Source organism: Bubalus kerabau, chromosome 11 (genome assembly GCF_029407905.1).
Source record: "Bubalus kerabau isolate K-KA32 ecotype Philippines breed swamp buffalo chromosome 11, PCC_UOA_SB_1v2, whole genome shotgun sequence".
Lineage (NCBI taxonomy): Eukaryota > Metazoa > Chordata > Mammalia > Artiodactyla > Bovidae > Bubalus > Bubalus kerabau.
The window spans coordinates 97,371,266-97,396,336 of record NC_073634.1 but is presented as its reverse complement, the minus strand read 5'-3'; the positions used below and the strand labels follow the sequence as shown (position 1 = coordinate 97,396,336).

At 52.4% G+C, this 25,071-nt stretch overlaps 1 protein-coding gene across 3 annotated transcripts in view; it reads left to right on the top strand.

Annotated features, from left to right (window-relative positions):
* The window catches only part of DENND1A (DENN domain containing 1A), a 520,884-nt gene that overhangs the window by 480,162 nt on the left and 15,651 nt on the right, over positions 1–25,071 (top strand). For 2 of the 3 annotated variants that reach the window (XM_055541098.1, XM_055541100.1), the window contains exon 20: positions 19,846–19,934. In XM_055541098.1, coding sequence (XP_055397073.1) covers positions 19,846–19,934 — 89 coding nt within the window. Of the gene's footprint in view, positions 1–13,550; positions 13,608–19,845; positions 19,935–25,071 lie in introns of all 3 variants that reach the window. The other variant, XM_055541097.1, reaches the window with a different exon arrangement.

The following is a 25,071-nucleotide window of genomic DNA, read 5'->3' as shown; positions in this document are numbered from 1 at the left end:
GATGAGGAGGGGTCAGATGGGTCAAGCTGGTTTTCATGCTCCTGCAGACCTACTCGTGGAAGCCAGGCCCCTCAACAGCTGTCACCTGCCTGAGGCTTCTCAACACCCTATGACATCGGTACAGTTGTTATTATCCCCAGAAAGCTGATGCTCAGACAGGTCAAGCAACTTGCCCGAGATCACACTGTACGTGGCAGAGCAAGATTTCCAAACCAGGCCTCCCTGATGCTGGAGCCCAGGCCCTCCCCTCACTGTACCTCTCTCATCGAGCCTTCTGCCTCAGATCTGTCTGGTTCCTGGGGTAACTGGCTGTGGCTGCCAGTTGTTTGGGACATGCTTAGAATCCAGCAGTGCGGCTTAGGGTGGCTAAGGAGGTCAAGGTCACTGTTCTGTTTCTCCCCAGAATAAACCTAACAGAGCCCCGAATTTCTTCACACAGGGGTAAGAACACCAGTGGTGCTGCCCTTCTGAGGGCCTGCTGGGCGCCGGGCAGTGCGATCGGTGGGCGTTTGCATTTTCTCCCATCATCTTCCCCAGACTGATGCAGGAAGGACCATGACTGCCCCAGTTCTCACTGGGGTCCGGGGCCTTACCCTAATCCCCTGGTTGGTAGGATGGATTCAGATTCAGGACCCCGCCTTCTTCCACCACACCGCTCAGCTCGCTGGACCTGGGGCAGCTTGGTGGCAACAGCAGCAAAGACGGCCTCGCCAGCCTCCTGCCCACTCGACCTGAGATGGCGCTGACGGTGTCCCTAATTCAGGCCATTGTTTTTGCCGGCTTAGTTTTATTGTCGGTCTGCTTAATTCCATGTCTTCTGGAATATCAAATCATTTTGTTTATACTATAAAGAATTTTAAAATGTAATAAAAGTACTAGAAGAGAATATGTAAAAGGGACTCCTCCTAAAGGATCGCTGATTATATCTCACTTAACATGCCAAGTGTTGGGGGATTAACATTGCCCTGAAGCAATGTAAACTGTATTTTTGAGACCTTACTGCCCATCAGCCATATGGTTCCATGGTCACAGCCACCTGGTCACCCTCCTTGGGATGTCCTGGTCCCTCACCCCTTCTCGGTGGATCCCTGTTTTCACTCTCTGGAGAGGTTGATAGCGAACGTTTCCAGAGGGGCAGTAAGTTGACCTTTGGCAAGATGGTGCCTGAGGAGGCAGCTGGGTAAAGCGGTTGGCAGAAGGCAGGAGACGGTGGTGCTCTAGGACAGAGGGGCACCTGCACCCCTGAGCTGTCTACCAAACACCTTCCATTGCCCAAGCCATGATGACCAGCTAAGAATTCTCCCCCTGCTGCCCTCCTGTCTTTGTGGTTAAAAAACCTGATGTCGGGCAGAACCCTGAGTTACTTTTTTATGCCCTCAGGGCCTTATTTCACTTATCCAGTGTACTATGAGGCATGTTGGATTCCAAGCCCTGTCCAGTCCCCAGGGTCACAAAGGCATGAGATGTGTGTCCTGCCTTCTTGGCACTCTTTGTCTGGGAGACACAGTGAACAAGCCATATGCAAAGAGAAAAGCTAGTGGATATAGGTGTTCTGACTGGAGAGAAGTCCTGAGAATGTCTGGGGAGACCAGGGGTGCCTTCTCAGTGACTTTTCTGCTGAATCTTGAAAGATAAGTTGTACATCAGGTGGAGCCAGAGGAGGAGGGCATCCCAGGTAAAGAGAATGACATAGCAAAGAGGAGGAGAGTCCCAACTCTTCAGAGAAGCAGGGGCTAGTGTGGGGCAGGGAGAGGCCAGGAGGCAGCTGGGGAGGACCAGGAGTCAGACTGCAGAGGTAGTTGGGGACCAAGCCTTGGGGCAGCTTGAATGGTATCTCTTGGGTGTCAGGAGCCAGTGCGGGCTTATATTCGAGGGAATGGCCCCTGGAGGATCCACTCTGAGCCGCTGCAGGAAGGGGAGGAAGCAGGTGAGACAACTAACGGCGCTGCCAGCACTCCGGCAGGAGCTCATGGATGTGAAGATGAGGGGACGATGGGAAAGAGGTCCAGGAGACCAGACAGACAGACACCGCAGTCCACTGGATGCCCTCCCTGGGAGCTGTTGCCTTCACCTTGGAATGGCACAAGGCCGGCTGCCGGCTGCATTTCTCTCCTCCAGCCAGCGTGCTCTAAAGGGAGGTTTGAGGTGCAGCCTGCAGTGAAAGCTGCGTGTGTTAGGATGAACGGGATCACTGGAAAGGCTCTGTGGAGAGACAGAGTGGCCAGCTGGGCAGAGACAAGGTACCTCCAGCCTCACTGTCCTGCTTTTTCTGCCGGACTGTCTTCCATCCGCCTTTCTTTCCCCCCTCACTCTGGGGCCTGTAACCACAGTATCCATGGCTTACTCTTACCCCATGCCCCATCCCATAGCGAGGAAGGTTAGAGCTCCTTCTCGCTGGGTTGCCAGCTCTTCAGCATCCCAGGGCATTTCTGCCAAGGATGATGTACAATATTATGCTAAACCAGCTTTATGGGCAGCCTCTTAAAATGCAAGCCTCTGCCCGTGATGGATGGAGAACATCCAGTTGTTTAGCCAACCACTTACAGTTTGTTGCAAACCCGTAAGAACCACACAGGGGTGTCTTGTTAGGCTTGTTACGCCAAGGACCCCATAAATAAATAGCAGAGTGTGTCTTGGTGCATCAGGGCTGGAGTATGGAAATAGAGGCACTGCATAAATAATACATACTTACAAAATAAATACATCAGTACGTTAGCGTGAACAGCCATAACCAAACCACCCTGCGTAACAACCAGGAGAAGCTCCGGGGCCCGCCATGTGATTGGCTGCCATCCATCAGTGTGCATCAGCACTTGAAATGACCACCGAAGGGAGGAGGTCCTCCTGCGTGCTGACCTCGAGGTCTTGGAGTCGAGGCAGGTGGTGAGATTGCAGGTGGGCGCCCTGACGCGCAGCTCTGCCGCCAAGGTGTGCAGCCTACCATGGCCGTGTGTTCCTGCAGCTGGCTTAGGGTCTGCCGCCAGCAGAAGGCTGCTGAGCACCGAGGAGCGGGATGTGAGGGGCTGTACCTCCAGGAAGACAGTCGGCTTGCGGGGGAATCGGGTTTTCTCATTATGCACATTCACTCAGGCTTAGGAGTTGGTGAGTCGACTTTTCAAGTGACTCTCACCAGAGCCCTGAAACTTTCAGGTTGGGCTGCGTTTTCAGAAGGTCGGTTTCCCATCTCCCACTGCCCCCTTCTCGAGTTGTGAACCCCACTGGGCATCCGGCTCCAGCATCCGGAGCTCCAAAGAGGCAGCTGACAGAATGGCCATGGGAGTGGGTGCCCCTCCCCTTGGTTGTAATGGCACAAGACTGGATTTCAGTATTTTAAATGAAAAATATATGCAGTTAGCTGTGCGCTGACAATGTCCTTGAGGATTTGACAGTGAGATTTTCCAGCAGTTGGTCTTCGTTAGGATCCTGGCGGTGTTTAATAAGGCAGTCGAACTGCTGGCACCTTGGGCTCCTGTTTGTTCTCCGAGGGCTCTGGGGCTGCTGCGGTAAGCACATCGACCAGAGCTGATCATTACAAGGGCGTACGCCACCATGAATAAAAATGTCACACGTTTTCCCATCTCACAGCGGTACAAAATGTCAGTCCTGTCAAACACACGTTGCAGGGAGCTGTGTGCAGTCCGTACAAATTGGAGAGCTGCATATCCCCCCAGCCTTCTGATATTCTTCATTTGAAGCTGAAGAAAAACAGTTGTTAACCTATTAGCTAGGATTTTAAACTCTGCTGAGGCGGTGGAGGGCTAGACTTTGACACAGATAGAAATGTATTCCAGGGTCCAGGAATTTTAAAACCAGGATCTCCATCCATTTGTTCTGAGGGAAGAGAGGGGGGGGAAAAAAAACCCCATCTCTGTCTGGCAAACCTGACTGTCTTTAACAGACATGGGGAAAATATGACATGAAATATATGGGGGGTATTTCACATCTAAGCTTCCCACCTGTGCATTCTCCTCAGAAAGTCTTGCTCTTTGGGGTGGCCTTGGGCTCAACCCGTTAGACCAGGATGCCTGTAGGTTGGGAGTTTTTGCTGATCAGAAGCAGGCCGTTCCTGATCAGAAACATTGCCAGCTTAGTGGACAGCAGCATTCAGTGACAGGATGACAGCCAGTTGGTCCACATCGGTCAAATGCTGGGCGACGGTCTTGCTGACCATTTTAGGCTAGTCCTACAGTCTTGGGCAAGCATCTACTTTGCACCGACCATGCACAGGCCCTGCACCTACAGCCCAGGATCCTGACGTGACCAAGATAACCATGGCACTTGTGAGGAGCCCCTTGTCTTTAGCAGAGGGACAGAAGAAAGAAGCCCGGCTGTATCCAGTCAGAAAGAGAGGGACAGCGTCCGGGAAGGGGACAGAGGCTTGAGGGAAGAGCTGAGCCCACCAGGTCGGCAGGTGTGGGGAGGGCACACAGAGCGAGCACGTGCCTTGGGAAGGGCTGTGGCACAGAAGCGCAGGGCAGCCCTTTGTGGGGCTGGACAGGGGGGCTGCCTTTGGTATGATGGGACACGGAGCTGGCGGGCCAGGGACCGGGTCTTGAATAGCCTGTCCAGGACTGCCGACAGGATGTGACCAGTCCCCTGAGCTGTGGGTGGGCTGGGACGGGGGCTGCCAGTGGCGGGGTGAGCCATGTGGAAGCTGTCATAATCACCAGACTCCCTTTCTGGAGAATCACAGGATTCTGTGCAATTCTGTCTGTACAACTGCAGAATCAGGAGAAGATGTTTATTTTAATTTCCTAGCAGTGTACTGCTTGGGGTAGACATCATTCCTGAGATGATAAATTAGCCTTGGTTTTGCTGAGTGGGCCCTGGCCCTTAAACGTACTGAGCAAACCCTCCCCAAGTCAGGATGCAGGCCTGGGGACATGTAGGTGGCTGCAAAGACGAACATGTCTGTGTGGTCAGAACAGACCTAGCAAGGCAAAAAGCTCAAAGGATATGAGGGGTGGGGGGAAGAACTCCCCCAGGAGCGGGGAGCACCCTCATTCTCAAGGGGTAAATTTCAGCATCTTCCTCTGCCATTTGTGTATCAGGTCTGATGGAAGGAGTGTGGGCTTCTTTGGGATCAGACTTAACCTGAGTCTGGAGCCCGGCTCTGCCACCTGTTAGCGGTGGGGCCTGGGCAAGTCACTGAGCAGTGCAGCCTCAGTTTCTTCATCTGCCAAATGGGGAGTTTTACCTTCTCTGCAGGGTTGTTGAGATCACTAGAGACCTTCCAGGTAGAACTTCTAGAACAGAACCTGGAACACAGCAAGTGCCTCAAAACAGCCACCCACCCCCCACCCGCCACTGCTATGGGAGGGGGATTCTCCCTCCCAACATCTGGAAGCCCCTCCTCGCATCGCCCCCTCCTGGGAATGTCACCTAGGCACCCTTGATGGCATCCCAGATGGCTGCCCCGCTGTGGGTAGCAGTGGAGCCCCCGCCCCTTGCTCCTGTCTGGGCAGAGAATGGCACGCGTCAGCAAGGCTCCTGGCCCCTGCCCAGCCACGGCCACATCTGCTGCCCGACCTCAGGCCGCCAAGGGATGCCACCGATTGAGGCCGAGCAGCTGCACCTGACTAAAGACAAAAGCCCCCCCTCCCCTGCCCCACTGCTGGCCCTCCTCCCTCCCCCGCCTCTGTCCCCCAAGCGGCCGGGGTCACCCGGCCCCCTCGCTGCCTTCCCTCCCAGCTGCCTTGCCGCTTTTGTTCAGCATGTGAACTTCCCCGTCAGCCGAGCTCCTTGCACGGGAAGTAATCAGGGATCTTGACAAGGCTTCAAACCACAAATGCCACTACAAATTAACCAGCACCACTACAAAATACTACTCCTGTCAACATCGGGGAAGAATGCTTCGCTCTCAGGACCAGGCGAAACCGTCTCAGCTCAGCTCTCACTCACGGGCCCGGTGGAGAGAATGGCCTCGCAAGGTGACTTGTTGAGGCGGCTGAGTCCCCGGCGGCCTCTCTCCAGGGACACCGGCTTCCAGACCCAACGGCAAGTGCTTCAGCTTTTCTTCGAGGGCAACATTCAGCCCCCAGCCCCCCATCGAGGCTGCCTGAGGAAGGTTAGCCACGGGCACATGGGACCTGTCTCCAGAGTCTGACAACCAGCGCTTGAAGGCCAGCCCCACCAGCTTCCTTGTGCAATGTGCCGACTCAGGCAGGAGAGGTCATGGCCGCACCTCTGTCTGGAGCTTTAGAACTGACTGGGATATACTGGGTAACCCATGGCCTGTCGAGGGTGCTCCAGGGTGAGGCCCCTCCCTGCCTCCCGCTCCCACGAAGAAGCACCTTCCCTCTCTGTGTGTGCAACAGGATGGAGACTTCTCACTCAGCTCTGATGGGGAAGTCCGTCCCACACAGCGTCTTTCAGTGAGCACCCTCCCAGATTACAGCCTGGAGCTGAGGGTTACTTCTGCAGATACCGCAGGGCCCGAGGACCCTGGGGTCCCCCCGAAGGGCCCAGGGCCTGGCCAGCACTGTCAGTACAGAACACGTGCTGTAGGACACCAGCGCAGTCTTCTCCGGCACCCTCGCTGGCACTCTGAAGCGGAGGCAAGCATTTGATCCTCCCCAACAAGCAGGATCAGCTCTATCAAGTGTGGACGAGAGGATTCAAGATAATGACAGGAGTTGGGGGACAGGCGAGAGCTGTGCCTGAGAGAGCTGGTTGGGCATTTCAAAGGAGACACTCCACGCAAATATAGCTTCAATACACTCCTTTCTGGAGGCCTATCAAAAGAAGCCCTCTTTTATTTCCATACCTTGCATAATAGTGGCTCTCCCTTCCCAAGGAGTAGAGGAGCCTTGCTCTCAGCCCAGAGGCCCTTTGTAAAGCCACAGAAAGCTTTGTCTTCCTCTCCCAGCCGGGGCCGTTTCATGCACAGGTCAGAGCATTGATGTAGCTACTAGCCAGGAAAATTAACCAGGTGAACTCTTGCCTCGTTAAACAGTGACGGGGTTTAATTGTGAATTTTCTGTTTCACCCTGTCCATTGCTGGCAGCGGATGTGGTTGGAGCACGTCCCCGGGACAGAGAAGCCCCCAGCATCTCCCCTGTCTCCCCAATGATGCCAGGGCCTCCTCTGGGTGGGTAGAGGAAAATCTGACAGAAATGGGACAATTCAGGACACCATTCAGACCCAGAGGATCTGAGACCCCCTTTAAGGCTGACCTTGGAGGCCACCATTCTTATGCCTCCAGCCACCGTTGCATGCACCCCACCTTCTCTGGCTCCTGGAACAGGAAGTGCGGAGGCCCTGGGTGCCGCCCTACCCCAAGCTTTGCGTGCATATCCCTCAGCCTTCAGTGAAGCTGCTCGGCATCTCTGTTCATCCTTCCCCATACCTCTGGTCCCTTCTTGCAGTCTAGCCTGTTGCCTCACTGACTTTGACATTTCATCTTTGCGTGGCCTTAGGTAGTGCGTGTCTCCCCTCTCTGAGCCTGCTTTCCCAGCAATGAAATGGGGAGACTGATTCTGACCTTGAAGGAATGTTGAAGGGATGGTCCAAGGTGTGTCCTCCTTAGGGACTGGGAAAATCCATGCATTGGTTCCGGAACAGCCGACCCCTCCCACGTCCATCACAGGACCAGTGCGTGATTAACGTGAGATGAGCTCTTTGACCCTCATCCACTGCTCGGTGTGACCCTGGGCAAGTCTTTGCCTCCCCTCGTCTGTGAAATGGAGTCATGACCCCTGTTCCTGGCATGAGGCTTCCTGGGCTGGCGAGTAGTACCCTGCCGAGGCGTCAGTTCACAGCAGGCCACAACAGCTTTGGGCTCTGCGCCCCCTCGCGGGCTGCCCCCGCCTCCACCCCTGCTTTACTATCTGCCCAGGTCTGCGCCCAGCAGTGAAGTGTTCTCCACCCTGCAGCCCCGTGCTGGGTGCCCGCTCGTCCATGCCACCCAGGTAATTAAGTTGATATTCCAACACAGCTTCCCCTCCTGACCTTTTGGAAACAATGTGTTTTGCTGCATCAACAAATTAGCTGCAAATCAGATGCTGTTCTCATCAATGTGGGTTTCATAGCCAATGACCATACTCACCTGGTCCCCAGAGCTGACAGATATAAACGCCGAGGGCCAGGCAGAGACTGGCAGAGGTCAAAGAGTCCCTCTCTTCTCTAGGACTTCGTGTCAGTCACACTTTGGGGCTTACCCGCTCATGTCCACATCTCCCAGCAGTCACGTGGCCAGCTGGTGAGTTGACAACATGGAAGCCTAGGCAGGCCATAGCTGGAAGAGAGTATGTCCTTAGGAGCCTACCCAACCTCCTCCCACCCATCTTCTATGGCAAGAACACCAAAGGCCTCTGATATGTCCCTTCCTACCTGAATTCTTCCCACTGCACTCAGGAGAAAACCCACACTCCTTAAGCTGGCATTTAAGGCCTTAAATTACGTGACCTCCACAGGCCATTCCTCCCAACCTACCCCATCCTCATATTCACCCTCACTTAGTCTTGCTGGATCGCTGTGGTTCCCATCTCGTGCACTTAAATTCTGTACTCCCCCCGCATCAGATAGAAGAGCCCCTCCGGTGCTTCCACACACCTCAGCACCCCTCTCTCCTCTGTTATAACCCCTCCATCAGAGTGGGAACCCTCTGAGGGCAGGACTGGGTCTTATTCAGGACTGTGCCCTTCGCTTGTACAAAGTATACTCCATTGTTTGTTGAATGAATCGAGACAAGAATCTTCTTTGGAAAGCACTGGAAAGAGATGCTAAAATAAGGAAGGCGAGGATGTCAGTCATTCTCTCACCAGCCTACTTTCTAAGGCACAGATCTCCTAACAGCAGAGTCCAACTTCAGAAAGGATATGGAGTAGAAAAACCAAATCAGAAAGGATTCCAGATGACTTTGGAAGTTTCGGTTGACAAGGATAGCACAATGGACTAAGAAAACCTGCTTGTTTTAGTTCCTGCTACTAGCTCGGTGACCTCATGTTAGTCACTTAACCTCTCTGGGCCGCCTCTTCTGCAGGGAAATAACCTTCCTCTAACTTGCCTCACCAGGGAATGTGAGGCTCAAAGGAAAGAAGAGAAGTAGAAATGCTTTGAAAGGAAAATACATCATGTAAATAGAAGAGATTAGTAAAACCCAGTCCCTTTCAACAGTGCCCTGCTCAAAGCACGCTTCCTTCGAAAGCCAACATCCTGGCGTTCACAAGACTCTTCTGGGAAGACTTGTGGATTTAAGGGAGGGACAGAGGATCGGATGTTCTCATTTCATCAGCAGGTTGCCGGACGAGAGCCTTCCACAGCGGGGATGCCCTCCTATAGCATCCTCATGCCAGTGCTGGTGACTCTGGAGTTATTTCCATTTTACAGAAGACTTAACTGAGGCTTAGATTGAATAACATGCCAAATGGCAAAGCCAGGATTGAATTCAACTAGAAAATGACAGAGCCAAGTCATGAACATGAGTCTTTCCAAAGTCTAATTCTTGGGGTTTTAGCAATGCTTTTTGTACTCTAAGAAAGGTATTTTTCTGAGAAGTAGGTCAAATTCCATTGAATCATATACCCCTTAAGGACAGACTCTGTCCTGTTCTCCTGAATCCCCAGGCCCTGGCCCCAGACAATTGTTCCATCACTGCTCACAGGAGGGATCTTTCCACTCTGGGAGAGTGAATCTGCATCTGGACTCCACGTGACTTTCAGAAAGGCGAGTGCTTATGTTGGCCACTGAAACCTCCAGTGCCCCCACTGGAATGCCAGATCAACTGCTGAACAGAACTCTTCTTAGCCAAAGATTGCCAAAGGCCTAGCCTTTTTAAACTCACTTAAGAACCAGCCATCCGTGTAGCCAGGGAATTGAGGATCGCACACGACGTGATTTCTCTGTAAAAGTGCCTGGACCTCTCAATTCTCTGCTCCAAGGCTCTTCTGGTTTGGTCTCCTCTTGTGCAGCTGTGGGAGGGGCCCTGGATTTACAGTCAAGAGGCCTGAGAGCAGGCCACTCTCCCTCCCTCCAGTCTGTGTCCCTATCCATGGAAGGATAAGCTCCTGGCACTAGAGCCATGGAAGAAGCAGACAAGGCCACCTGAACCTGGGACTTAGAGCGTGGGTGGGGTTGGTGCGGGGGTTCCAGTTTACTGAAATGACTTTCACTGAGTCTGGCCAGCAATGTGCAGTCCTCCCGGGCCTCACCTCAACCTATTGTAGCCCCACATTCAGTCACTCCCTGATTCAGCTTCCCGAGCACTGGAGCCATGTTCTAGAAAACCGTGTGTTGAGTTGATTTTTTTCCTAGCTTCCCTCTGCACCCGCTCCTCCCCCCTAAGTCACCACCACTCCATGCTATGGCCTGTTCTAATTGTCCCCAGAGGACTCATCTCTCCTCAGCCTGTGTCCCCCGCTGTCATGCCCCCCAGCATATTTGGGGAACAGCAACCACTACAGCTCAGCGGCGCTCTCACCCTCTCCCCTCCAAGAGGCAGAAGCTTCTTAGCAGTGCCTTGCCCTCGGGAAGCTGCTGTGATCCACCCCGTGTCTCGCTCAGAACACGTGTACCGCGTTACCCTCTCTCGGTGTCTATAAATCCCCCTGGTTTACTCTCCTGGTTTCTAGGTTGGGTGTGGTCAAGAGGCAGCTTTTCCCACCATTTATAAATTTGGTTGTGAAAGAGCTAATACTTCCTGATGACAATCAAAGCAAAATAATTACAGAATCTGGAGAACTGACATTCGTTGTGTTTCTTCTACATGTGCCAGGAAGCTTCAGTCAGAAATCTTGCTGAGCACCTATTTATCCAGTGCCACACTAGACCCCAGGATAAGCAGAGAAGTTAGATGAGTGAGCTGATAATTACAACCTTTGTACCAAGAATACATGGCAGGCAGAGCATCTGACCCTCGCTGCTCAGGGAAGGGCAGGGCCGGCCCCCTGGGGGAGGTGGTGCTTGAGACAGATAGCAAAGGATGAACGGAGGCACCAAGAGTGAGACAAAAGGAAATGGAAGGTGTTTCAGGAGCAGCCTTCAAGAACACCTGAGCTTTCAGGGAGAGCAAGGGGGTGAGTGGGGCAGGGTTGGAGGGAGAGAGGAGTTTGCAGAGGCTTATGTGTGGGGCCCAGACTCTGGAGGGCTTTGAACACTTCAGTCAGCATTTTCCAGGGAATATTTAACAGGTGTTATAGGGGATGTGAGTCTGTTCAAATAAATATGGGAAGCAGGACTTTTATGGGGCAGGGTGGGGGAAGGGAAGAGTTAATACTGTTTTGCCTGTTGAGGGTAGCGTTTTTATCAGAAGGGTTGACAGGCTTTGCTGTGCTAACCAGCGTCGTAAATCTCCAAACGGAGCAAGACTCAACACTTCTCATGTCTGCCAGGGGAACCCCCTTTTCTTCTTTCATACAATGCATCTCCCAGGATGGTATTTCTCAGAAGATAGCTCAGGAGATGCCAGCCTTCCACTGGGATGATTTAGGCTGACAAAGAACATAATTGGGCATGTTTGTTTGTTTTAAAGTCCACTCTGAAATAAGATGGAAGATGGTTGGGGTGGGGGGGGGTGGGGAAGAAGCTGGAGGATGGGAAAGCTGCTAATGGTGATAGTTGCTGGCGTCTACTGGCCAAAGATCTTGGCAAACATCATCTCATTGAAACTTTCTAACAGTCCCCTAGGGTGGATAGTGCCATTACCTGCCTTTACAGATGAGGAAAGTCAAGCTTGGATGGTTAAATCGCAGGCTTGGGTTCAGTGTGAGACTGTCTGACCCCAGAGGTCATCTCCTAAGCCCCCAGCCCCACTACCACCCCCGCCGGCCAGGTCAGAGGTGACTAGTGGTGAAGGCTCTGGAGCTCGAGAAGGAGGCCACCCAGAAGCAGAGGGGCCGAGAGCAAGGGGAGCAGAGGGTGTGTGTGAGAGTTGAGGGGTTGGACGAGGACCACAGCCTATTTGCCTGCGGGCAGCCATGCTCGTCTCTCTGGGTGGCATCCCAACCCTCGACAGCCTCCAGCTGAAGAAGGATCTCCGAGTGTGGGTTTGCCCACACTCCAAACAGCATAGGATCCAGGAAGCCAGGCTGATTTCCATCCAGATGTGCTCTTAGTGCGCCATGAGGGACCCCAGTTCTCCACTAAGTCTGTCAGCCCACTTTCTCCATAGGCCATTCCGACTGGCCCTGTGCTGGGCACCAGGCATCCAGGGACTCTGGAGACACAGCCTCTCCCCGCAGGAGTCGGGTGTGGAGAAGGAATTGTAAGGCAGGTTTGCTGCCTGGAGGACCACTCCAACCAAGTGAAGCTCTGAAGTGCTGTCCAAGAGAAATATAACAGGAGCCACACATGTGAACCACATATGGAATTCTAAATATTTTAGTAACTGTATTAAAAATTAAAAAGAAACAGACGAGATTAATTTTAATAATATATTTAACCAAAATATCCAAAACATTTTCATTTCAACATATAATCAGTATAAAAAGTTATTGAGATATCTTGCATTCTTTTTCAAACTAAGTCTCCAAAACCCAATGTACATTTTACACTTAACAGCACATCTGAATTTGGACTCACCCTGTGTGGCCATTGACCCCTGTCGTGGGAAGTGCAGGTCTGGACTTTGCGGCGTAATGATGGACCTCTGTGAACCATGAGGCTGATGGGAAGAACCAACCAGAAGCCTCCCAGGGCTTGCCAAGTGTCCGTGACCTTGGTCTAGTGTGGACTTTACTCTCCTTACACTGTGTTCATCTGCCCCACTGTCCAGGGCATCTAGATATCTGGGCAGGCTATTGAGAGAACAAAGCTTGACTTTCGACACAGAGGGTTCAAGGGGTGAGCTATGAGATCTGTGCTCCACTGATTTTTATTCAAAAGCCAAGCATTTTGTGCAAATTGTATTTATTCATCAGACATTTATTAAGAAGATACATTTTCCCCATGGTACAGGGATGAGTCCCTCAAGGAAATGAACGTTTGAAGGAGTAGGAGGGCAGAGGGGCAGACACGGGGCGATAGTGGGTGATGAGTGGGAGCACTGGGGGACAGCACCCAACCTTGGCAGAGTCTCGAAGGACAAGCAAAGTTTGCCAGGCAGATCAGGGTGGGGCGGGTCATTCCACCTGCTGGGCAGGCGTGAAGCAGGCCTGAGAGCCTCGGGCCATGCAAGGGTCTTCGAGTGAGCATGGGGGGAAGGTTGGGAGGGGTCTGGGTAGGGCACAGCAGAAGCCAGGTCTTAGAGGATTTAGAACGCCAGCCCAGGGCCCTGGTGAACTGTCACCCCAGGACAGGAGAGGACAGCAGAGTCTCAAAGCTGGGGGTGGCAAGGTCACACTGCATTTAAGAAAACTACTCTCGGCCAGAGTGGAGAATGGCTGAGGAGCTCCAGGCGGGGGCCCAGCTGATAACAGTGATCCAGGCCGGAGGTGGAGGAGAGGGCCTCAGACATGGGGTGTGCAGGAGCCGGCAGCCAGCCATGGGAGTGGGAGGCATCAAAGATGGCCCTTGGGCTCAGGCTTGGGTGGCTGGATGCCCGGAGCTGTGTGTGAAAATGCATCAAACCACCTCTGTGTGTACTGATTCCTTAAGTTTCCACTTTAATGCAGCCACAGAGACTCCGTCCCACTCGCCCGCCGCCTCCCAAGATACAGCGCTCGAGGCCCGTGAGTAGCCAGTGGTTCTGCCCTCTCACCTAACACTGCCTGAGCCGTCTCCCCGCCTGACTAAACCTCGGGGGTCTGAACTCAGCTGCCTTGCCAAGGAAAACCAGGAAGTGGGTTTTTCAGCTTCCCTCTGTGTGGCATGTACCCGGACTTGCATTTCCTGAGCTTCTGTCTCTTTCTTCTGAATCAGTTTGGCAACTTGCAGGTCGGAGCTGTAGGTAGCGGGGCTGCTGTGTGCTGTGTCTGCCGTGCGTGCCTGGTTTGAGCGCGTCTCCTAGGTTGAGCCACGTTGCTAGCCAGTGAGCTTTAAAGGCTGCAGCCGCCTCTTCCTCACAAAGGAAACAGAAGTCTGGCAGCAGGGGTCTCGTTCCGCCAGATCTTGGTTTGGAAATGCACTTGATGTCCCTTCCCAGGGGCGGATGCTACGCCCAGAGAATATCGAGCCGGCTCAGATGGAGACCAGTCTCCTCCTCTCCCGGGCTGCACATGGGGCTCCACATTCCCAAGCAAAGATCCGAGGAAGGGCAGAAAAGCAGGACGAGATGTGATAAACCCACCAACACCTGGGAATGGGCAGGCAAGGGACAGGGACCCATCCATGTCTTCTCAAGAGAAACGCCTTGGGAAAATACTGGGCGCGGATCCGGTGTTCAGCATCAGTGAAGTCCTTTTTCTTGTGAGCTAAGGCTGCAGTCATGCTGAGGCCTGATAACTTTAGCAGCTTCCTTTAAAGTGGGAAGGAAACTGGCTGGGACCATTGAGTGAGGGCTGTTGACCAAGAGAAGAGTTTCTCTGTTTCTTGTTCAAAGCAGCCGCCACTCTTGCAGTCAAGCAAAAGGGGTCTGGTTCCAGCCCAGCGGCCATCAGGTTTCCCCACAAACCCGAGTCCCAGCCCCTCCTGCACTCCCCGCTGTGCTGTCCACACCCATCTTGAAAAGTGTGGGAGCTGAGGGGTGCAGGTGACTGGGCTGAGCTGTGTCTGGCTTTTTTTTTTTTTTTTTTTTTAAGAGTTTATTAGAGTGAAGATCTATTTGAATCAGATGGCACCAAACCAGAAGTGGTTAGGAGTGCTCTCAAACTGTGTCTGGTTTGAATCCTTGTCACACGTACCTAATGTCGGATGGGTGGCCTTCTCTGCGTGGATGTTGGAACATTCTGTGGCGCTGTCTTCCTTCCCTTCCTTTCCCTCCCATGTACGGGAGCTGCAGGGCTGGGGTGGAGGCAGCCATGACACCGAGGTTCCACACGTGACAGAGCCATCCCGTACCCCAGTCGCACCATGGTCAGCACAGCGGTCGAGGGGCTGGAATGTTTCTGCTTATTGTCATTGGGTGGGAGGCACAAACAGCAAAGAGAAACTGCTCTGGGGGACAGGAAGCCAATGTCAGGGTCAAGTGTTGTGTGATTTAGTGAGAATTTCAGTGCAGTCAATAGCAACGTGGATCTGGGGAATAGACAGAGCCAGGCTTGATACCCGGATTGTGTGACTCTAGGCAAGTCCTGAAGCTCTCTCTGAGCCTCGCCCCTCTCTCTCTAATACACCCTTGTTCATGGAGGTTTTTTGTGAGCGTGAGTATAGACGTCATTTGTAAGGCTCCTTGCACAGGGCCTGGGACACAGTAGCGGTTCTTATTCTTCTTAATAGATTTTTCAGTCTTAAAACTTCTAAGGAATGACCCAGTTTCTTAATCATTCACCTAGGATTTTCATAGTCAGCGAATCATTCTTAGTCATATCATCCCAGCTGAGCCTCACAGAATCTCTATGAAGTAGGCATCTCCTCCACCTGTTTTAAATGAGAAAACTGATGCTCAGTAACTTAACCCAAGTCCCTCAACTACACGAAGGGGTCACCAGACTCTAGAAACTATGGTCTTTCGTGCATACCAAGTTCCCTGGGCCCTCCATCTCCACAGAGTCCATCTTAGTACAAAGGATGGGGGGAGAACCTTCAGGTGAGAAAAGTTTAATCAGGGGTAGGTTGTGTTTCCTATGGAATCGCTACTGCAGCGTTAGGCCCTGGAGCGGATGCAGAGGTGAGAAGAACTGACATTTAGTGAGCACCTTTAACGTGCCTCAGACTCTGCTCCTCTGTCCTTACAACAACCCAGAGGAGGCAGATGCCATGTCCCCAGTTGGCTGCTGAAACCACAGAGATAATCAGAGGCCATGCTGGCCTTTGAGCCCAGGCCTGCCTCTGCCCTGCCTCTCCTCACTCCTCACCAAGCAGCCTCTCCCAAGCCAGAGTCATCCAGTGGCTAGCACTAAGAAGTGCCTGGAGGGACCTAGGATCAAAGATGGCAGGGAATCTCTTAGTAGGATCCGGGGCAGGATTGCTCCCCTTGGAAGAACTCAGAAGCTGGAGACAGCTACTTTTGACTCCAGGTTGTGTAGCCAGTGTGAGGACCCGGACAGCCTGGGGGGTTGGGGTGCGGAGGGCTGGAATTCAGCCACATCCACCAGTGACTGAGGACTTGGGAAGGCAAATACTGCCCTGAACACTGAGTAGCAGCTGCTGCTGCCACTGCCCTAGTGTGGGAGGTGACTGGCCTGGCACTCGGGGGTCTAGGATTATGAGACACTGAAGAGGCAGGTGGCCGAACAGAACTGATCCTCCTGGGCCTGGAAGCCAGAGAGGCCTGTCTTAGTTTGAATCACAGTTTGGACACTTCTTCGCTGTGTGACGTGGGGCCATATGCATACCTTCTCTGAGCCTTAGTTTCATCATCTATAAAATGGGTTGCTTTACCTACCTGGTGGGGTTATGAGGTCGTATATTTGTAGTACTTAGCACAGTCCCTGGCACAAGGTGGACACACGTAGCCCAGTTTTGCCCACCCAAATACCTTCATCCAAAGCAGGGTCACTGTGGGGCTAATGTGGGAGCCCTAGAAGTTCTGTGCTTTCTGGGCCTTGCGTTCCCTTGTGCCCCAGGTCTGTTCATTCTGAGTGCCCTCACGCAAGCATTTCCATGGGCACCCCTGCACACTAGGGGTGAACCTGGGAGACATGGAGTATGAGCCCCGTGGCTTCGAGGGCCTCAGAGATGACGGCCTGCCAAGCTCCCATGTCAGGAGCCTCTGGCCCCTGACCGGGCTTTGCTGGGTCACTTAGCCGCAGGCATTCTCGGCAGAAGTATGGCTGTCAGCCCAGGGCAGTGGGAGCGTGGGGGCCAGCATCCAGCCTTTTTGGAAGGAGCTTTGTAGCCTGGCACCTGTCGCTGGAGTTCAGATGTGACCAGAGGATTTAGATTTTCTTTGTAAAAAGAAGAGAAAGGAAAGAGCAGAAGAAAGCCTTGCCAGTGTCTGTGGACTCAGGGGAGTGGGCTGGGGCGTGCAGGGGAGAGGCAGGCTGTGGTCGGCCGCATGTGAAGCGCTTTATAAGCTCTGTATTTATTATTTCTTGCTCACCATTAAAATCAAATGTACTCGGTGCTTTTGTATTCAATACACATTTAACCCTGCCGACTTAGATTTCTCAGGTTTTAAATCCAGTGGGGAATTGGCTGGTTTCCCAACTTTCCCCTCAAGTCCCCCTTGAACAGAGCTCTAAATCCCTGTTTAGCATTTTCTCCCCAGCGCGGCTGGGACCGGAGTGCTGGTGCGCCGGTCGCGTTGTGTGTGCGCCTGGTTTCTTCCCTCATCCCCAGCCCCCACCCCTCCTAAGCACCCCGGAAAGATGGATCTGATCACTGAAATATGACGGGCCGGTTGTCTGCATCGTCTTGTGATTCGGGCTTAATTAAACCATTTTGTCTGTGTGTGTCTGTGTCTGGTGTGGCTCTAGCTGTACGTCCACGGCCGTGTGTGTGTGTGTGTATGTGTGAGAGAGAGAGAGAGAGAGATCCGTGCGTGGGCCTTCTCCTGTGTGTGCCTCTGCAAGTATTTGTGAGACTATGGGTCTGTTGGCATCTCCATGCCTCCATGCATGTCTCTGGGTGGTTGTCTGTCCGTGAGTATAATTTTGCGTCTGCTTTGTCCACACCAGTCAGACGTGCGTGTAACTCTGGGTGTGCCTGCAGCCATGCGGGTGACTGTCTCTGGGTCTGCCGAGCCTTTCTCTCCCTCCCCCGCCTCCACTGCCGCCCTCCCCCTCCCACCCCTCCCTCTCCCGCTCTGTCTGGTTTATCATCCCTAATGAAGCAGTCTTCTCCATCGATCCTGCTGATTGCCAACCCATTCCTTTTGTTTGTTGGCGCTGAGCCATTCAGCGGCACTCTGACAGCTCAGCTCGTCTAATTAGCTCTGTTGTTCTTTTTCCCCATGTTTCACCACGTTGCAAGTTCAGTTGAAGTTGCCACAAACTTAATCCCCCCATTTCAGCCACAAGTTCACATTCCTAACCCACCTCTATTGTACGAGGAGCAGCTGTGGGCAAGGACAGGCGAACGGGCCTTACTGTCTGACCTTCCTGAAGCCCCCACCCCAGGACCCCGGGGCAAGGCAGCAGTTGCCCCAACTGCATGCCCTCTTTGTGGTGCAAAGTCAGGTGCAAACCAGGTGATCCTGCTTACCAGCTGCCAGAGGAGGCAGGCTCTGGGCCAGAAACCAGTTCAGGGTTAGCGCGGGTCGGGGGTGGATCCACTCGTGTACTCAGCAGCCAGTGACTGGACGTCTGTCTGCACCATGGAAGGCGCTGTTCTAATAGCAATGATAATAATAGCAACATTATTATGCGCTTCTTAGATTCCAAGCAGCAACATTCATTTAAAAAAATCCAGCTGAGGGGGTCACTAAAACAGGCATGGAGCGGAGTGCTAGGCAAGGGTGAGACCATCGTAAATCCATCTTCTAATTCAGAGCTGCCCCCTGTCTTCCGTCTGCTATTGATAAGGTCACAGGGAAGCACGATGAGCTTGTATTGAGCCCCTACCATGTGCCAGGCCCCATGCCAGCGCTTTGCCTCCATGAGCTCATTGGATCGTCACAGTAACCCCATAGCAGACAGCAAGTTCAGTGGAATGCACTTGGCTTTTACCACATCTCTAATTTGCCAAACCAGGCTGAGATCAGACTGGCTGTTCCACAGGAAAAACTCTGGTTAGATCAGATGTGAGGAGGCCTGAGGGCCTGATGAAACTCAGTAAAGACTTGTCTCTTATGCAGCCAACTTCTGTAGCCTGTATTCCGAGGCCATTGTGTTGTGTCACCCAGCAGTGTGGGGTTTGGGCCTGGGGGAGGTTCCAGAAGAGGGCACAGGGTTTGGAGCGTGCCTGTGCTCTCTTTCTCGGCCTTGTCCACTAACCTCAGCAACTGTGGCATTGCCTGCAGTGGTCCCTCGTCTGCAGAACAGGAGCAGCCCGCACTGGGCTGCTCGGTCCTTCTTACTGGCAACAAAATTCACAGATAGGCTGTCTCCAGTCCTCCTCTGGCATTGTACAGAGAGGGTGGTGCCAAGTTTAAAGCCAGTTAGTGTTGACTGGCCCAGACGAGTGTTCTTCTAAGGACACCTAGAAATTCTTAGCCTAACTGTCATCACCGGCTCTAGTAGGAAAAGGAAGTGTCTTTTTATACAATCCCTCATCTTAACCTTCAGAGGCCATAGGTAGTAAAAAAAACCACCGTGTCTCTGCAGTCTGGCCGTGGACCAGGAGACTGTGCACTTCACCGTCAATACCCCCGGCTCCGGCCCTTGAGCTTGTCTGTGGCCACACGGACTGTGTGAGGGTCCAGACCGAGCCTTGCACAGGGCTGCCCAGGGGAGCAGAAGGAGGACTTTAATTGGTGCCCTAATGCTGTTAGTATTTGCTTCTCCACCCTCCCACTTAGAGAGTAAAACAAGCATCCTATAATTCAGCTGTTAAAAAGAACAAAATAGGCATGTGTGCCCTAAACACAGTCTGAGTGAAACCTCCTTGTTCTACCAAACTGGTTTCCAGGTTCCAGGAGAAGGCAAGCGGGACTTACCATTAGGGCCTCTTTGTTCTGGGTCGTGCCCAGACAGTGTCTCGCTGAGCCCCCAGGGCAGCCCCACGAGGAAGCAGGTGGAACCACCCGCTGGGTGCAAATCAGGACACCCAGCCCTTCAGAAGAGCCTTTCTCCTTTGAGTAGGCCACAGATTCCAGTTCACAGATCAGCCACCACTTCAACAGTCTCCATCATAAGCACAGCCTTTAAGTCTGTGCTCTGAAAATCCCTTAACGTTTGTTTTAGGGCTGCTTACCTGCATCTTGAAAATGTCCTTGAATGGCTTTTCCAACTCAGCCCTTCTTGGGGATTTTCCCCATGCCCATTCTAGGTGCGCCCTCCCCGTCCACACGTCGTTAAAAGACCGAAGAGCAACATCACAGTGGAAGCCCGAAGGACATCCGTCTCGAGCCCCGACCAGTGAGTACCCCGTCCTCCCCTCCCCTCTATCTGCAGGAGCCCAGGGGGGCCAGTGCTTTGTGGAGCCCACGCGGCAGCCCTGGCCTTTGAAGGGCTTCCCTGGAGCCCTGAGCGGGTGTTTCACAAAGAGGTCAGTCGGGGAGCAGGGCTTGATCTTCAGTGTCGGTTCCGCTGGCAGTTGTCACACCAGCAGGAGGCCCCCGAGGCCAGGACACCGGGCACCAGGCTGGGTTTTGAGTGGTGACACCCACGGGGTACTCAGACAAGCTCAGAAAGTGGTTCTCGGCTTTTTCTTACGCTAAAAATAGAGGGTCAGCAGGAGAGAGTTAGGAACCCAGTTGAAGAGGCTGCCTATTTAATGAGGGCCAAGACCCATGGAATCTGGTGGGCTACAGTCCTTGGGACTGCAAAGAGTCAGACACGACTGAGCGACTCACACACGCGCCACCTTCCTAGGCCTGGACTGCTCGAGGGAGGTACACCCAGGGCTATCTTCATCCACCGCCCCCCGCACCAGCACCTCTGCTCACCTGTGTCGTAGCGTTTAGCTCATCATGAGTCTGCTTTTCTAGCTCTCGGGCCCAGAGCTCCTCAGGACAGGTGCTGGGTTTCATGCCCCATAGCAAGCAGAGGACCTGGCTTAGAGTCATTCTCTGGGTGGACGTTGGGTAGGTGAGGGGAACGCCAGGGCCAGAGGTGAGCGGTGTGAATGTGAGAGGCCTCCTGGCTTCAGCGCTGTCTGGAGAAGGTAGCACTGCTTCCATCAGAGGATGCTGTCTGCCCTTGGTCCCCAAGATGCACAGCCCCTGGTCTCTGCCCAGACAACTCAGCAGCTACACGCCGGCTTCCCGTGACGCCCAGAAAAGTACATGAATCCACCTCGGGTTTTTGCGAGAACCAAAATCATTGCCCCTGGGACCCTGATGTCCCTTGGGTGAAGAGGGCAGTGCTTCTCCTGGCTGCCCTGTTTTCAGAAAAGTTCTCAGAGAAGGAAGTTAAGAGAGATGGCAGGTCCTAGCGAGAATGGGAGCCAAAAGGAAGCAGTAATTCTCAGATGCCGGGCTGTGGCCTAGCCTGCCTGTCATCCAGGATTCTCTGGTATATAGTTCAGTATCACTGGAGACTGCGGTGTGGTTACAGAACCAGCCTGCCTAGGAGGCCCTCAAACCTGTGTGTCTGTGTGTCTTGGGAGATGCGTGGTGACGGAGAATTTGGAAGAGAGGACTGGACTACTTGAGCTGTGCACAAAGGGAATGTGGATTGTTTCCCTGCCGTGGATTATGATTGCCCCCTTGTGGAGAGAATGCAGTGTGGCTTCAGAGTGCCTCAGAGCCCAAAGATTTCTCTTTAGGGGGAAGAAATGCGTCACTTTTCTTTAGAGTCATCTCTTTAAAACTGGACTAAATATTTTATTATCCAGTACATAATATTTATGTACTGGATAGAGGGTCATGGGCCTGGAGATACTGAAAGGCAAATCCAGAATATCCTTGCATTGAACCAGAAACACACCAACACTTGCCAGTCTACCGAAAAGCATTGCCCATTTGTGGCCAAGTTCCCGATTAGAGCTTGGACCTCCCCACCACACGTATTTATGCTGTTGCTTTTCCAGCCCCGTGATAGGAGGTTGCTTCGTCAGTGTATGCAAAGAGCCAGTGTCTGGTACCCCCATCATTCTGGTGGTTACCAGAGCTAGGTCGGTACCACTTTGTGTGGGTTTTGTTTTGTTTTATTGCATTATGCCTTGTTCTGGATCTCTTTGGGGGAAACATTTGAGGTTGAAATGAACCGGTGGGAGCAGGGTTGGCTAGTTTAGTGGGCTGGCAAACTGGCAGTTATAGGAGACAAATGACAAGTTCTCTATGATCACACGTTAACAGTGCTCCACCATAACAGTGGCCCACCAGGAGATAGGGAGGTATATTTTAGAACATCATTCCAAGAGTTTCTGTTCACTTTTTTTTTTTTTTTATGGGGGCAGGGAGGGCAGGGCTGTATTCCTATAACGCCAGTGACATTTCTGGTGTAACCCGGGTGTTTCCCTGCGTCTCTTCCCATGCTGCCTTCTCCCTGCCCCCGCCCCCTGTCGTGCTCCACTTCCAAATGCCATGTCACAACAGCACTTGGATGTGTTTTTCTCAACTGTCATCAGCTCCAGCTGGCAAGACCAACTTCTTGAAACACAGGAAGCATCCAGCGGAAAATATTTTAATAAAACAGACTCCTCATAAAATGTTGTTTTGGGGGGAAGAACCCGCCCCCCCCCAGCCTGTCAGCATTGTGTCGGGAGACAGGAGAAGACAAGCCGGCGGGCAGGAGCCACATCCTAATGGGGCTTTGTTGCGGGTGGTTCAGTGCTGGGCACACGGACTCGGTGCCTGGCCCTTTAATCTGGCCTGGATTCTCTTGAATCACAATCTTTGTCTCTCCTGGGAATACCAGAGTGCATCAGAAACTTGGAGGATTTTTGGCGGCAGAAGGAGACACAGGATCTTTGAAGTGGAGGGCGGGATTCGGTCCTCCTGACTTCTTGCCCCAGCTCTCACTTCCAAAAAGCACATTAAATAATTAACTATGTGGACCACAAGATGGAGCTGATTCAGAATAAGTCGGTCTCCACGGCCTCCTGCGGCAGCGGCATCTGGAATTCATGGAGGCCGCAGCATGCTGGCCACTGCCTTCACTGAAGTCCATTTTTTTGTGCTCCAACTTATGTCCATTCTTGCATCCGTTCATTCCACAAACATCTTCAAAAACCTACCAGGTGTGAGCGTCTTAGGATTTTAAAGGGTGCCCTAAAGGGAATCCCACAGCTAAATTTTATTGACTTTCAACTTCCCAAAGCAAAATGTTTCCTATGTTAAATTTTCTTCCCCAGTGAAAAGTAGGTGTCCTAGCCCCTCAAAACCATTTGATGGCAATTGGAAGAATCCTTTAGGAAGTCTTCTGGGGATAACATTTCCCTCTGTTTTTCGGTTAACATTAGCTCATTAATATTCAGTGATGACTTCTCCAGAAGTATTAGCTACTTACATTATTATTCACAGCATGACTGATGGTATGCCCCAAGGATCCCCTAGGGTAAGAGTTAGGATTAGGAGGGATCGGACGGAATGGGCCGCGGGTCAGAGGCCAGTTGGCAGCGAGTACAGTGGAGCTCCTGATGTGTTCTGGGCCCTCTTAGGCATCCCTCCCACAGAATGGGAACTCAGGCTCGGGAAGGAATGAACCAGGGTTCCAGGCCATCCAGTTAGAAAGCGGCAGGGCCAGGACTCCCGGTGCTGCTCAGCTTCGTTCTCTCGGTTGTACTGTGCTGCCCAAGGGGGTCCATTGTTCTCCTGGCTTTGCCCAGAGAGCTCCATGTCCTGAGGTGTCTTATCCTGCACGCTACCTTCCTCTCTGCTTCCCTGGGGTTGGGAACCAGAGCTGTTCAGTCCTCTTCCAGCCCAGGAGGCAGTGTTCTCTGGTGGCTGAGTGTTTCTATCTGGGGAAGGAAAGAGAAGTAACATATACTGAACATCCCTGAAGATGGTGAAGGGTGGGAAGTGGCTTTCCCATTGAACAGATGGGGAAACTGAGGCTCGGAGAGAGGCTTTCCATAACTTGCCCAAGGTCTGGGGGCTGGAAAATGGAGAGATCATCTCTTCGATGACAGGCCTGGTCCTTTCTTCTGCAGCATCCAGCCCTGTTTGTTAAGAACCTAATTATGACTATGAGGATGATGGCGGCTGCAGTAGGCATACTGAGGTCACAGCTCCCCACCCCATCAAAGGTAGTCTTTTCAACGGGAGCGTGCATGGCTCCCAGGCCCCACCTTATCTTCCCTCCGGCTTGCTAGATATGGGGCAATTTCCCATCCAACCTAAGGCTTAGAAAGAGTCGATAGCAAGCTGTAAAAGGCAGCGCTGTGCTCAGTACTGCCCGCCCCTCAGGACCACACACAGCAAGCAGAGGCCAAAGGAAAGGGATGACCTACTGGTCCCCAGGTGCCTCTCTTTCATTCGTGAAATTTCAATCTGCTGTGAGAGTTGGGAGGGAGACAGTTAGGAGCAGTCCTCACCTTTTTTTAAATCTTCACAATAACCTGGAAGGATAGGGCTGTCTTCTGAGTCCTAATGGTGACAGAGCTTGTGCCCATTGTAGATCTGATGTGTGCCCAGTCCTGCCAGCCACAGAGACTGAGCTCCTTCAGTGCATACCTTGTCTGCTAAAGGTGACACAGAGCACCCTCCAGCCACCTGAGTCTTGACCGGCTGTAGGCTGGTTATTTGGAGTTTGAAATAAGTAAGTGAGAATAGTCTATGTTCAGCCACCAGGGGCCTGTAAGCCATTGCCCTGTCATTTCTCTGGCCAGATCCATGTAAAAAAACTGCTCTTTACCAGTAATTTTCTTTGTTTGTAAAAATAACCCAGTAGCCTTACAGGTGAGCTGGAAGTTAAGGAAAAGAGACAAGTTCATTCTGAATCCCACTACTTCAGTTCCACCCCTTACTAGCATTTCTGCAGATTTTCTAGATGTATCTTGCAGAGCTGCCGGCCTCCTTGCAATATCCCATTGTACACTGGACTTCCAGGAAAGTCTGTCCTTAGCCACTCTTACAGGCCGATATCCCCATGTCCTTGTTAGCCCCGTGGTGACCATGGAATGGAAGATCCCCCTGTGTGTATCTATGTGGTCTGCCTGACCACACCCCTTATATGGGATTTGTAAACTGTTCCAGTTTTTCACAAATGTGAAAAATGCCAAAGTGAATGTCCTTGTCCTCCAAGTTTTTATATCATTATAAGAACAACTACCGTTAACTGAATACGGCATGCTAAGCATTTTACATACATGGTTTCATTAAATCCTCATGGGGATCTGGGGGCAGGGGTAGGTGTCATTAGCTCTGTTGTATAGAAGTAGTAGCTGAGACTCCAGGAAGTGCTGGTTGCGCTTGGCCACACAGCTAGGTAGTGGCAGAGCTGCCCGTAACGCCAAAGACCAACCCTTAACCAGGCTTTTTTTTCTTTTTTTTAAGATATTTTGATGTGGACCATTTTTTAAGTCTTTACTGAATTTGTTACTACTGCTTCTTATTTTGCTTTGATTTTTGGCCTCAAGGCATGTGAGATTCAAGGCACATGGAATCTT